General features: G+C 36.0%; 1 protein-coding gene and 1 long non-coding RNA gene across 3 annotated transcripts in view; one reads left to right on the top strand and one right to left on the bottom strand.

Moving 5' to 3' along the window:
* Positions 1-459: 459 nt before the first annotated feature.
* LOC128011736 (globoside alpha-1,3-N-acetylgalactosaminyltransferase 1-like) lies at positions 460-12,656 on the bottom strand. Of its 2 annotated transcripts, none has more exons than XM_052594440.1 (6): positions 12,534-12,656; positions 11,561-11,664; positions 6,181-6,216; positions 2,550-2,573; positions 2,105-2,239; positions 460-1,394 (listed from the first exon to the last, which is right to left on the bottom strand). In XM_052594440.1, exons 2-6 carry the CDS (start codon positions 11,623-11,625, stop codon positions 704-706), a joined length of 951 nt encoding a protein of 316 aa, XP_052450400.1. In that variant the 5' UTR covers positions 11,626-11,664; positions 12,534-12,656; the 3' UTR covers positions 460-703. The 2 variants fall into 2 exon arrangements, with proteins under 2 accessions (XP_052450400.1, XP_052450410.1); XM_052594450.1 differs by lacking the exon at positions 12,534-12,656 and adding an exon at positions 11,847-11,863.
* Positions 677-14,533, top strand: part of LOC128011840 (uncharacterized) — a 31,139-nt gene continuing 17,282 nt past the window's right edge. Inside the window, exon 1 of the long non-coding RNA XR_008182661.1 lies at positions 677-825. This is a non-coding gene — a long non-coding RNA (uncharacterized LOC128011840). The remainder of the gene's footprint in view (positions 826-14,533) is intronic.

Here is a 14,533-nt window from a genome sequence, read left to right as displayed (position 1 = left end):
GGCCATCCTTAGGGGGGTGCAACTGGTGCGGTCGCACCAGCCCCGCGCTTGAGGGTGCCCCATGGGGAATGAACTGAGGAGGAATAATTGCGATTGCGAATGGACCAAGGGGGAATAAACTCGAACGAACCGAGGGGGGTTTCCAGTATTTTGAGGTAAATGAGATTTGATTTGTTCTTATACACTGCAACATAAACAAAACATTTAATGAATTCTATACTTAAAACAAGTAAACTAAATCTCTAAGTAGATCAAGAGAAAACACATTTTACATGTCTAAAAAAAAACAGATCTTAATTTGCTTCTCATGTCAATCAATGTTGTTTTAAGGGTGTTAAGACTTTTTTTTTTTTTTTTTTACTAGAGAAGAAAAACTTGATTTACCGTGTTGATTAAATATTATTAGATGTTTTATATGAATACATCTGACCTTCACTGATTCACAGCTCACGAGAACAGTTTATTACACAGAAGGCATCTTTATTGACGTATGAATTATAAAAAATATTATGGCACATGATTTAATCAGCATTTAGCAAGGTATCAGATATTGTCACTCATAACTAAAACTATGTGTCTTTCAGTTAAATGTCCCTGTGGAAAGCCAACGTGCATGAAATGGATTCAATGTTTGATCTTTCAAAACTAAAAATTCCTTGTGAAACTCAACATATTGAGAAGGATGTAAACTTTCACAAAACTGCTACAAGTTTGGACGAACTTCAGCATTGTTTTTAGCTACATGAGAGAAGCGAATTATTTTCACTTGGCCTGCACTCATACTAATGTCCCGCCACAGATATTCAGGTGAAAGCAGTTTGCTGGGTTTGTTATAAAAGAAATACTTGTTCAAGTGAGATTCCTCGTGCCATATCGCCTCAATGGAGTTTGCAGCATCAATGTTCATCTGCTCCCGGCAGGTTTTGGTGAGTTTATACACATCTTTCAATGAGCCACCAAATGCAGCGGCAGTATAATAATAATCACCTTCCCCAGCTGGAATATATGCTTGAGACTTTCGTCTGTGCTCATATGTAAATATGAACCTCGGAACATTAAAGAACCAAGGATGTATCACACCTACCAGACGACCCAAAGTCTCCACACCCCAACGGCCATAGAACTTTGTATCTACATCAAGGCAGAAAATATAGTCTGCCTCATTGGCCAGTTCATTCTCTATTAGTTTTTCTAGTATTTCCATCCTGCCCATACTAATGTCCTGCCATCTGTTCAAACTTGGAACCTTCTTTACTGTCAGATAACGTTCTTGACCTAATTTCACATTAGGAACTTCCTCTGGTTGATCTGTAAACAGGTAGTAATGGACTCGAAATCCAACAAAGTAATGCTCCTCTGCTGACTCCAGAAAATCTTTGAGAAAACGTGTATATCTGGAAAAAAGTGAGAGGAACAGATAATAAAATGTAAACATTTTATGTGTACGTTACTGACAGAAAGAAATACTTTTATTAAGCAAGGACAGTAAAAAGTAAGAGCAAAAACAAACCATTGTTACAAAAGATATCTACACTCTTAAAAATAAAGGTGCTTCTGTAGGTTCTTAACAGCAATGCCATAGAAGAACCACCATGTTCGGTTCCACAAAGAACCATTCAGTCAAATGTTCTTTAAAGAACCATGTCTTTCTCGCCACAAAGAACCTTTTGTGAAATAATAATAATTCCTTACATTTATATAGCGCTTTTCTAAGCACTCATTGCACTTTACATTATTGGGGGTATCTCTTTAACCACCCCAAATAGAAACGTTCTTCAGATGTTAAAGGTTCTTTATGGAATTATCGTGAAGCACCTTTATTTCTCAGAGTACATTTGAAAACAATGTTAAACAAAATATAAACAAAAGACACTTTTATTAGTAAAGTAGCTTGCATGTACAGTAATAAAGCATTTTGCCTTTCCTTTGTAATTTTGTTGCTAGCTAAATTTACAAAATCTAAGGACATCACAAAATCTTCCAAGAACTCTGTATTAACATAAAAGGTAACAAAATAAATAGAATATAATAAAATAAAAAGGGGAGAAATTGTAAAGAGAAAAATATGTAATTTGAGAGTCTGAGAAGTATGTAAATTTTTTACTTTCCCAAAGCGAAGAGAGTGGTCGCTATGGTGATGTTTTGTTGTTTGCATAATGAGTCAATCAGTGTGGCGTCAAAGGTTCCCTCCCAAACAATCGGGGCCAACCATGGAGATACAGAAGCAACATCTGTGCGACTGTATTAAGCACACACACACACACACACACACACACACACACACATAATCATTCATTGATTATAATTAAACATTGGGGTTTTTTTATGCAAGCATGTGTACACTGTACACAGTTTCCTTAACCAGCATTTATTTTAAACAATTTGCGAACATTGAATAAGTTGCATTCTTCAATTATCTTGTCATGGTATTAAACAGTGTCTTAAAAGTTTTAAAAGCGCCATATAGTGTACTTATGTTCATGTTCAAGAACTTACTTGTATGTTGAAGACAGAAACCACATGTGTGTAAACATTATATGAGTACTTACCCCAGGTGACCTGTTAGATGATTTCTGCAAACCAAAACACAATTATGACTGGACTATGCAACTCATGTTTAGCTGTAATAAAACTACAACAGCAGGGTTTTCCATAGTCAAGTAACAGTCCTCATCTGTATGTCAGAGTATACATGACATTATGCTTAATTACATGTAACATATCACTGTATTTCAGAGCATATGCACAATGTGTATAAATGCTGGGTGAGGCTGAGCTACAATTGTGCCATCCGTCTGTCCAACCAATAATTGTGGTACGCATTAATTGCACTGGTATGATTTCAGTCAGACTAAAGACTTTATATTGTGACATTTTAATAAATTGTAGCCTCAATTTCTTAGCTGACAGGAGTGGTACCTGGTGTCAGTGTTGCCAAGTCTGTGGTTTTTCTACCACTATTTACTACTGCAGACTACAACTGTTTCTGCATGTTGTTTTTTAGTCTGTGGGTTAAAGCAATCTCCCCAGAATGCTATTTCATTGGAAGGGGTCTACAACAGAGGGAAAAAACCATGGATAAAACATAGTTGGTCTAGTTTTGATTAACAGAACTAATGTCCTTGCCCGGTGTGGTACCGAGCTTTTACAAGACATTGCATAGGTTTCTCTACTATGGGAACGCTTTCCTTTCAAACCTTTCCTTAAGTTATATTGGCTCACGCCAGTCCAACTGACTGGCCACTTGTCTCAAAGTATGCAAATCGCATGCGTATACTAACAAGCTCGAGAGACAGTATAAAATGCGTCCCATACTTTGCAACAATTGGCCACTCAATTGAACAGTGTGAGCCAATAGGACTTCAGTAAAGGTTGGAAGGGAGGGAGTTCCCATAGCAGAGAATCCTCCGCAATGTCTCGTTCCTGCTCTCAGGGAACCAAGGTTATGACATTAATCAAAGCTGTTTTCTGCTGCTTTAACCCATCTGCTTCAAGCTACGACATGCAAGGTGTTCAGAGTTGCTCTTCTGCATACAATGGGGGAAAATATTTAGTAACACTTTCTATAAAGTCTGTATTCATAATGTATCAATTCATGAATAATCATAAGTATTATGTATTATAATTGTTAAGTATTTGTATCTTTTTTACTTGTCATTATTTAGAACACAATGAACTCCTATTAAAGGTACAGGTTGTAGGAACTGACACTAGAGGGCGCACTACCAAAACTATAAAAATCGCATGGTTTAATGATGCTAAGAAGGAGGGTGGAATGATGGGATTTGTTGTCTTCTACCTAATCACTGACGGCCATCAATCAGACAGAATGAAAAATCATGGATTTAACGCGAGTTCAACTATTTGTGCGAGTAGATTACATACAAAGTCAATGCAAAGACGTGATCAGACTATGAATCAGACGCGTCCTCACGCAGGTCTAGAGACGCGATGCACCGCATTTGGCATGTATGCCCCATAATACTAATCTTGTTGATTGTTTTTGACATTTTCTGTAAAGATACGAATCAAAACAACTCCCCTGTTGAGTAAAACACAAGCGAGATCGGAATCTCTTTCTAGTTGAAGTTTGACGCGAAGTTACTTCCGCAATTTGTCCACCACACTGTTGTCATGTGGTTTCTACATCAGTAAAGGCGGTAACAAAAGGAAACTAACATTATCGACAGGCGACTGCAATGCCCCGTGTCACTGTTTAGAATGGAAATTTTCTCATGATTTACAAGTAGTTGAAAACATTAGAGATATTGTTAGTAATCAGCTGGACAAAATACATAACATTAGCCTAGTGGTTTTTGGATATTTAATTGCAAATATCTTACAAATTGTACCTTAAAATCTACTTCATTTACAGTATAAAATGGAATGTATCATATCATGACATTGTTTAAGATCTGCACAGTATCTTACTACTGCTTGTGAGTAGTTAGATGTTGCGTATTATTTGAGTGTTTCCTGTGTAGCTAATGTTAATTAATTGATGTGAGCTTAATACTCCAACCTAAAAAAGTGCAATGTTTTATATGGTGTCATTTTATTTTGATGGTCCCCTAAACCAATCAACTATCAGCAACTTTACAACTACATGCCAACTAACTCTCATTAAAGTATTAGTATGCTCAAGAATGGTAGAATCTAGTATGGTAGAATACGTATGTCAGTTTATCTGTTGGATGACCATCATATTAAAGTGTTAGCATATATTTACAGTAGCTGACATACTAATACTCTGATGACCGCTAGTCCACATGTAGTTGCAGAGTTACTTATCAACAGCTGTCTAAAGGTTACCATCAAAATAATCAAACTGATATTACAATAAAAATAGTTCAAATAATATAATACACATTCATTTGATCTGATCTTATGTCTGAGTTAAATATATATATATATATATATATATATATATATATATATATATATATATATATTATTATTATTACTACTTATAAGTGGTCTTTGATCCTTAATGGCAAGATACAAGACTCATAATACAATACAACTATGAGAAATATTAATTGTAAAAGTGGATGCAACATGTTCATTGTGTAATAAATCATCAAATTCTTAAAGGCTTTAACCATAAATAAGTAAATATAATAATATATTAAAACTGTTCTTATGAATATTCACGAGATTATACAACATATTATAAAGTTTTAATAATGCATTATGCATTCATTATAATGCCTTAAGAATACCCTTATAATGTTTTATAAATAGGGGCTTCATAGAAAGTGTCAGCAAATATTTATTTGGCTCCCTGCTGATTTTGTAAGTTTGCCCACTTACAAAAAAATTGGTAATGGTTGGTAATTTTTAAAAGTTTATTTTAACATTTAGAGACAGAATACTAACCAAAAAATATATATAAAAAACTTCTGTGCTTGACTGTAGGGATGGTTCTTGGGGCCATAGTCATCATTACACTCACTACAAACACGGCGAGTCGAGTTAATGCCAAGGAGCATAAATTTTGGTCACCTGACCACAGCACTTTCTCCCAAGCCTTCTCTGAATCATTTAGATGTTCACTGGCAAACTGTAAACAGGCCAGTACATGTACCTTCTTGAGCAGGGGGACCTTCCAGGCACTGCAGGATTTCAGTCCATTCCAGCATAGTGTGTTACCAATGGTTTGTTTGGTGACTGTGGTCCCAACTGCCTTAAATTTATTAATCCTCAAATACATGAATGTTTCACCAAGCATCATTACATATTCGGGTCTTTAGCGCCCTGGACCTAAACATTTTGATATTCCTATATACATATACATGAACCTCTATCTGCTGCAATAGCAGAAAATTATCTTGAGGTATGGTATGCATTTAAGGGTTAACAAGCTCCTCCCGTGTATTTCAGGGCTTAATGAGCTGGAATAACCTCTTAATAGGACAGGAATAATCTGTGTTCTACATAGACACATAATCTATCTGTGGGAGCCGGAATTCTTGCAGGTTGGTAGGGGATTAAATACTTATTTCACTCACTGAAATGCTAATAAATTTCTAAACTTCATATAATGTTTTTTTTTTCTATTTACAAAATCAGCAGGGGAGATAAGAAAATAAGTTTTGTCAGTTATAAATTGTTTAAATCAGATTGAAACTAAATGTTTCATTTGATGAATGAATATATGCATGAATAAAGACTACTCACCCATACCAAATGGAGTTGAATCCCCAGTAAATGAGCCTGTGAGGGAAGACATAATAATCCTAAGCAGAGATCTTTTGGAAATGTGTGTCAACGCTCACACACTTTTTTCACTGTTAAAAGTAGGTTTTAAGTAATTTTAGGTATTTGTCCTTGTTAACAAATGGTCTGAGGAAGGCAGTGAAAATGCAGGAAAGTTGGTCATCCTATCTTTTTGAATGGTAAAAAAAAGGAACTATGTAACTGTTTCAATAACATATTTCACATTCCATGAATATCAACTCTCAGAAATAAATGTGTAAAATTAGTACCTTTAGGCCGGGGTTCAAGAGCTCGTTATACAACCCTCTTTTCCTACATAATAGTACCATAAGAGTACAGTATGTTACACCTCTTGCGTTCACGTCGCTGCTGACCTACAGTATGATGCTGCTGACGTGTTTTCTGGCGTGCCCAATAACAAAGATAACATGTCAGCAACGTCGTACATCAGCAGCATCACTGCAGTGTTGTGAACGCGCTCACAACAGACCCAGAAGAGAAGACAATGCTGAATAAATTCTAAAAAATTTTAATTTTTTGACCAAAATGTATTTTCGATGCTTCAACAAATTCTAACTGACCCTCTGATGTCACATGGACTACTTTGATGATGTTTTTCTTACCTTTCTGGACATGGACAGTATACCGTACATACATTTTCAATGGAGGGACAGAAAGCTCTCGAACTAAATCTAAAATATCTTAAACTGTGTTCCACAGATGAACGGAGGTCTTACGGGTTTGGAACGAGTCATTAATGACATAATTTTCATTTTGGGGTGAACTAACCCTTTAAATAAATAACATATGCATAAAAAATAAGTAAAGATAGTAATGTATTCCATGTTTTATTGCACAGTGGGGAGAACATTTAACTGTTTATCAGGTAGATGGCCTGAAACAGAAGGAAAAAAAATCCTTTTCCTGTGTCTGGCTGTTTTAGTTCTGATTGCTCTGTAGCGCAAACCACACGGCAACAGATAAAAGAGGAATTGGCATGGGTGTGAGGGGTACAGAATGTCTTTGCCAGCACTTTTACTAACTCTGGATGAGTGCAGTTCTTAGAAAATGGTTAGGGTTGTACCAGTGATTCGCTCAACAGTCATTGGTGCAACCCTACCAACTATCCATAAGGCTGTATCATTTTATTTATGTGCTTCCACATCATTGCATTCTGTTTTTATTCACAATTTATACTGTCCCAACTTTTTTGGAATCAGTTTTATATATATATACATTCTTATCAGACATCAGTTTCTTGTCAGATTCAAATTGGTTGTCACTTGCAGACTGCATAACCTTTTCAGGACTAACACAAATACAGGGGAAATCAGCAAGCCATGCTGTCGTGGCAATTTTCTACTTCAATAAAGCTATGAGACAAAGTCTTTTGAATATTTATTTTCTTTCAAGAAAAGTTGTCTGCAGTGTGTGACCAAGAGGAAATACCACAACTCAACATTTATACCTTGATCAAATGCAGATGCTCTGATCTCATCCAAATCACAATACATAGTCAACATATATGTCGATTTAAGTTATCCAAATATGTCCCCTATTGTAGATGCGTTTCCATGTATTCCATGTAAATATTTTCTAAGAAGCTAAGTATAAAGTAGCATTTATCGTGTCACACTTGCCTTGCACATACACACTTTAAATAGATTTCCTGTTGTCTCTCAGCTCACCGAAAACTCTGAAGCAAACGGAAGCACTCAGAGACAAGTAATACTAATAATAATTTTCATATTTCAGAGTGAAATAAAATTTCCTCCACACATGCACGATGCATTTTGTCATGGAAATACAATGATCATCACCTAACTTGTATCGGATTCAAAAGATTCAACATGATTCAACATTCTGAAAAAGCATCTTGAGGTACAGTATTGTTCAAAATAATAGCAGTACAATGTGACTAACCAGAATAATCAAGGTTTTTAGTATATTTTTTATTGCTACGTGGCAAACAAGTTACCAGTAGGTTCAGTAGATTGTCAGAAAACAAACAAGACCCAGCATTCATGATATGCACGCTCTTAAGGCTGTGCAATTGGGCAATTAGTCGAAAGGGGTGTGTTCAAAAAAATAGCAGTGTCTACCTTTGACTGTACAAACTCAAAACTATTTTGTACAAACATTTTTTTTTCTGGGATTTAGCAATCCTGTAAATCACTAAACTAATATTTAGTTGTATAACCACAGTTTTTTAAAACTGCTTGACATCTGTGTGGCATGGAGTCAACCAACTTGTGGCACCTCTCAGCTGTTATTCCACTCCATGATTCTTTAACAACATTCCACAATTCATTCACATTTCTTGGTTTTGCTTCAGAAACAGCATTTTTGATATCACCCCACAAGTTCTCAATTGGATTAAGGTCTGGAGATTGGGCTGGCCACTCCATAACATTAATTTTGTTGGTTTGGAACCAAGACTTTGCCCGTTTACTAGTGTGTTTTGGGTCATTGTCTTGTTGAAACAACCATTTCAAGGGCATGTCCTCTTCAGCATAGGGCAACATGACCTCTTCAAGTATTTTAACATATGCAAACTGATCCATGATCCCTGGTATGCGATAAATAGGCCCAACACCATAGTAGGAGAAACATGCCCATATCATGATGCTTGCACCTCCATGCTTCACTGTCTTCACTGTGTACAGTGGCTTGAATTCAGAGTTTGGGGGTCGTCTCACAAACTGCCTGTGGCCCTTGGACCCAAAAAGAACAATTTTACTCTCATCAGTCCACAAAATGTTCCTCCATTTCTCTTTAGGCCAGTTGATGTGTTCTTTGGCAAATTGTAACCTCTTCTGCACATGCCTTTTTTTTAACAGAGGGACTTTGCGGGGGATTCTTGAAAATAGATTAGCTTCACACAGGCGTCTTCTAACTGTCACAGTACTTACAGGTAACTCCAGACTGTCTTTGATCATCCTGGAGGTGATCATTGGCTGAGCCTTTGCCATTCTGGTTATTCTTCTATCCATTTTGATGGTTGTCTTCCGTTTTCTTCCACGTCTCTCTGGTTTTGCTCTCCATTTTAAGGCATTGGAGATCATTTTAGCTGAACAGCCTATCATTTTTTGCTCCTCTTTATAGGTTTTCCCCTCTCTAATCAACTTTTTAATCAAAGTACGCTGTTCTGCATGTTCAACAAGTGTTGGCTTCATCCTTAAATAGGGGCCACCTGATTCACACCTGTTTCTTCACAAAATTGATGACCTCAGTGATTGAATGCCACACTGCTATTTTTTTGAACACACCCCTTTCAACTAATTCAACTAATTGCCCAATTGCACAGCCTTAAGAGCGTGCATATCATGAATGCTGGGTCTCATTTGTTTTCTGAGAATCTACTGAACCTACTGGTAACTTGTTTGCCACGTAGCAATAAAAAAATATACGAAAAACCTTGATTATTCTGGTTAGTCACATTGTACTGCTATTATTTTGAACAATACTGTAAGTTTAGTGCCAACTCTCATGCAAATGGCATGGTCTCATGTGAGAACATTTTCTCACACAGTGACAGTGATGTCTACAGGTTTTTTTTTTTACACCTATAACTAACAGTATAGTTAGGCAAAATCATAAAAGCAAGAAGAGTGCTGTTTCACAAAAATCAGCATGAATGCAAATGTGACACTTATTTTGTACAATTCAAAAACAAAAAGTTAATATTAGATTTTTTACATTGTTCAATATTTACCTGAAATATCTTTCAATAATTTAACCATATGTTTACAATCAATGTCGCTTAATGGTCCCATTAACATGCATAATAATAATTTATTTTTTACATTTTTATGATATTTGAGGACAAATTGAGAGTGGCAAGCACTTATTAAATTGCTTTAAATTTGTTTTCATTTGTACATTAAATGTTTTAAAAAGGACTGTCTGAATATTTTTTTTCAACAAATGCTGTGGAAAACTGATGAAAATAAAATGCAGAGGAAAACCAAGTTCTACAGTATGTTTGGTGGATGTAAATTTTTAGAGGTCGTTAATACAAAAACAAGACATCAAAGTTAATATTTCCCTTTGTGTTACATACTTTAAGTATTCTATAGTACTGGATCAGGCATGTCCAAACTTGGTCCTGGAGGGCCACTGTCCTGCAGAGTTTAACTTCATCTCTAACCAAACACAGCTGCCTGCAATTTTCAAGTAATTCTGAATACTATGGTTTGATTTATCAACTGTGACTACGTTTACATGGACATCAGTAATCTAATTGCTGTGCCGAATGTGCCGATGCCCCATCCATAATTTTACATGTATACATATAGTTTGTCTTCGTGATGATGCCATGTACAGATCTGGGTGTTTCATTATTAATTTCATATCTTAATTCGATTTCTGTTTATTTTTGCCAGATTAAGGTAATTAAAAATCTCTGTTTACTTGGTATATTCTTATTCATAGTATTGTCTTAATCTTGTTAAAATTGGATTATTGTTGTCCATGTAAACGTACTCTGTGTACGTAAACATAGATTAAGGATGAAGCTAAACTCTGCAGGACAGGCCTACCAGGACTGGAAGTGCCCAACCCTCTTTTAAAACATTTATTTTGTAATCTGAAGTGAAACATATTTTAAAAGCAACCTTCCCAACACTGCATGCCTACACACACTGATTCACAGCCATGTGATTGACTGATTATATTTGCAGTTACCTAATAAAGTGACCAGGGAGCATATACAGTACAGACCAAAAGTTTGGACACACCTTCTCATTCAAAGAGTTTTCTTTATTTTCATGACTATGAAAATCGTAGAGTCAGACTGAAGGCATCAAGGTCTATTTGAGCAAGAAGGAGAGTGATGGGGTGCTGCGCCAGATGACCTGGCCTCCACAGTCACCGGACCTGAACCCAATCCAGATGGTTTAGGGGTGAGCTGGACCGCAGACAGAAGGCAAAAGGGCCAACAAGTGCTGAGCATCTCTCGGGGAACTCCTTCAAGACTGTTGGAAGACCATTTCAGGTGACTACCTCTTGAAGCTCATCAAGAGAATGCCAAGAGTGTGCAAAGCAGTAATCAAAGCAAAAGGTGGCTACTTTGAAGAACCTAGAATATGACATATTTTCAGTTGTTTCACACTTTTTTGTTATGTATATAATTGTATATGTTTATAATAATACAATTTTCATAGTCATGACAATAAAGAAAACTCTTTGAATGAGAAGGTGTGTCCAAACTTTTGGTCTGTACTGCATATGAAAATTACAAGACATAAACAGACCCACCACTAATACTGTAATTAATTTAATATTCAAATGCAAAAAGGGAGTAAATCGGCTACATATTTTAAATATAATTTATACATACCCACTCAGAGACAAGCCAACAAACATCCCAAGAAGGAAGAAATGAACACTCTGACGGAGTCGCATTATTGTCGTATTAACTCTGTATTCACTCGATGGAATGAACTGGAAAAATGAGAGCAAAAATATTAGGCATGAAACAGTGTGCTGACATGCTGCAGGAGAGATTTGCAAGTCAAACACAGCCTGGGTGGGACTTTACATTAAGACAAAACCAACAACTAAAACCATAACTACACAACAGCTTAAGACTGATCTGCATCCTTCAGTACACCAGTGTAGCTAACCTGCTCTTTTTTGAGAATGGAGCAGGAGCTGACTTATCACACAATGCATAAAGAACTGGTTATTCGACTTTGAAAAACCTTTTATTTGAAGGACCCACCCTCATTTTCAAAAACAAGTAAACATCACAGAAAACCTAATGCTTTCAAAAAAAAAAAAAAAGAAATACTGTAGATCTCAGTAAACTGAGAAGATCAACAAAAGAGTATTTAATGAACTCAAATGACTAACTAGGTGTAAAAGAGTGCTGATAAAGACTTTTCAGTTTGCAATAATTTTTGATCATTTTTTTTTTCCTACAGCCACGCATGACAAGATGAGTTGTATATCTGCTGCTGCTGCTAAAAAAAAAAAAGAACTTCCAGAAAAAGAACATTCAATATTAATATAGTTAAAGAGGATTTTTTGAATGTTGTTACAGTTGAGCCGTTTTTGTTGGTGGTGATTTAATAATACTTTGAATAAAAGAAGCATTTCGTGGTGTTACAAGGAACAATGTAAAGTTTACAGTCCCATGTTTTAATGCAAAAACAGTAACATGCATTTGTGACAATGAAATGGCCTGTAGGCTATGCCCCTGTATAATCACAGCACAACGTTAAAATAATCAATTTTAGTCCTATCGCTTTGATCCACCGAAAGTCAACGCTGACATGCATTTTTTCTACAACAAAGTGTGAGGAACTTACGTGACATTTTTATATTTTCGTGTTTGTATAATGGCAGCCACCAGCCTGCAACTTTTTGTACCTGAACCGATCTCTCTGACCGCGACGATGACGTGTGCGGCATCAGGCAAATGAGAACAACGCCGTGATTTAAAGACAAGGCTGATTTTTATAACTAGACATTTTTACAGCCGTAGTAAGTGCGTGCTCTTTTTGGACTGTGCAGTTCTGAAACTTAAAGTATATAATAGGCCAATGACCGTTAAAATAAGCCAAAATAAGAAAATATTGTTACCGAATTTATGACTCCTTTGAAAGTGTCTTTGTGTGGCATTAGCTGTTATAAATCAGATGTTTATAAATAAATTAGCTGCATTAGCTGTTTATAAATTTGATGTGTCATAAAGCATTTAGCCAAAGATGAAGAGAAATGAAATCCATATAATCTTGTTAATCATTGTAGCCACTTCCGCAAAAACTACTCAAAAGTAGTTTGAAATATTTTTTAATAAATATCTTTAATAACCCCTCAAAAAAAAAAAAGGACAAAACACTTTACATGCATTTAGAATTTGACTTGCCCAGCATCCTCAAAAAATAAAAGGTTACCTTTATACACAAAATGTGGTTTTAGGACTCGTTAGAGATGTACTGTACAGATAATTTTTCAATATTTTTTTAGGTTTAAGGAATATAATCTCTCTCTCTCTCTACATATATATTATGGGTGTAACGGTTCACAAAATTCACGGTTCGGTACAATACAATTCACTGGTGTCACGGTTCGGTACGGTTTGGAACGTTTTAGATACAGCAAAAAGAAAAAAATGTCAGATAAATTTCCTTGATTTTAAAAAAAAAATTTATTTATTAAAACTAACAAAGTATGTTTTTTTTTTTTTTACATTGAACAATGATGGAGCTATTCTTTACCCATCTTCTATGGTGTTTTCTTAGCAGCATACTGTATAAAACAAAAACAGCTCCTTATAAAAAAAAAATGAAAATGTTATATTGTTGTAGTAGTTATGATCAAATACAAAGATGTAACTTTTTATATGGAACTCTATAACTCTTTATATTGAGTGTGTTTTTACTCAATTGGTTCTCTATAGGGCTTATGTTTTTTGGAACAAAGCAGGAATTACGGTCTGGCTGAAATGGGCTCGTGAAGGAATATTGTAACGGGGCTCAATTACATTAAGCATGTTCTTAAAACCTGCGTTTTCCACTAAGAGTAAGAAGCTCGCTCATTCAGTAGCCTACGCGCTGAAGGCTCGTTGCAAAATGGCTAAAGGGTCTTTCACACAGGACGCAGTATGTGCGGCGCTGGACCATGGGCTCAGCGTTGCCCTTCAGATACAACGTGATTTGCGCTGAACTCTGCCAAGAGAAAAGTAGGTGGAGTTTTCAAAACTGCCCGTGCATACGTTCTATTTATAACAGTTCTTCTATCTAATAACGTGCAGGCCTGTTAATTGTATCGTAGCTACTGCTCAGGAAATTCCGGCATAGTACAGTACTAGTCCATGTTGATTTCCGTGCTTGTTTGGATGCCCCGATCGATTGGTAAAGTGCACCCAAACACCAGACCTGTTGGTTATTGGAGGATCTTCTATTTCTGGTCTGTTAAACGCATTGGCCATTTTGCAACGAGCCTTCAGCGCGTACTGAGTGAGCGAGCGCCTGACTGAATAGCCTAACATAAACATATAAGTTGGTGTTTTTTTTTCTTCTTCGGGGGTGTCAGGGGCGTTGCCTGTTATGTCGTTTGGGTTATTAGGCTACCTAATGAACGCATATCATTATATTTCACCATTTTTTTTAATTTTCCAAATATAATTAATTAGTCCAACGAACCGTTCGGTACATTATGCGTACCGCGTACCGAACCGAAAGCCTCGTACCGAACGGTTCAATACGAATACGTGTATCGTTACACCCCTAATATATATATATATATATATATATATATATATATATATTGTCACAGTGTCTGGTTTGTGTTCCCTGGGTATCCA

This window comes from Carassius gibelio, chromosome A5 (genome assembly GCF_023724105.1).
Source record: "Carassius gibelio isolate Cgi1373 ecotype wild population from Czech Republic chromosome A5, carGib1.2-hapl.c, whole genome shotgun sequence".
Lineage (NCBI taxonomy): Eukaryota > Metazoa > Chordata > Actinopteri > Cypriniformes > Cyprinidae > Carassius > Carassius gibelio.
The sequence above is the reverse complement of the archived record's forward strand: the minus strand, read 5'-3'. Positions and strand labels throughout refer to the sequence as shown.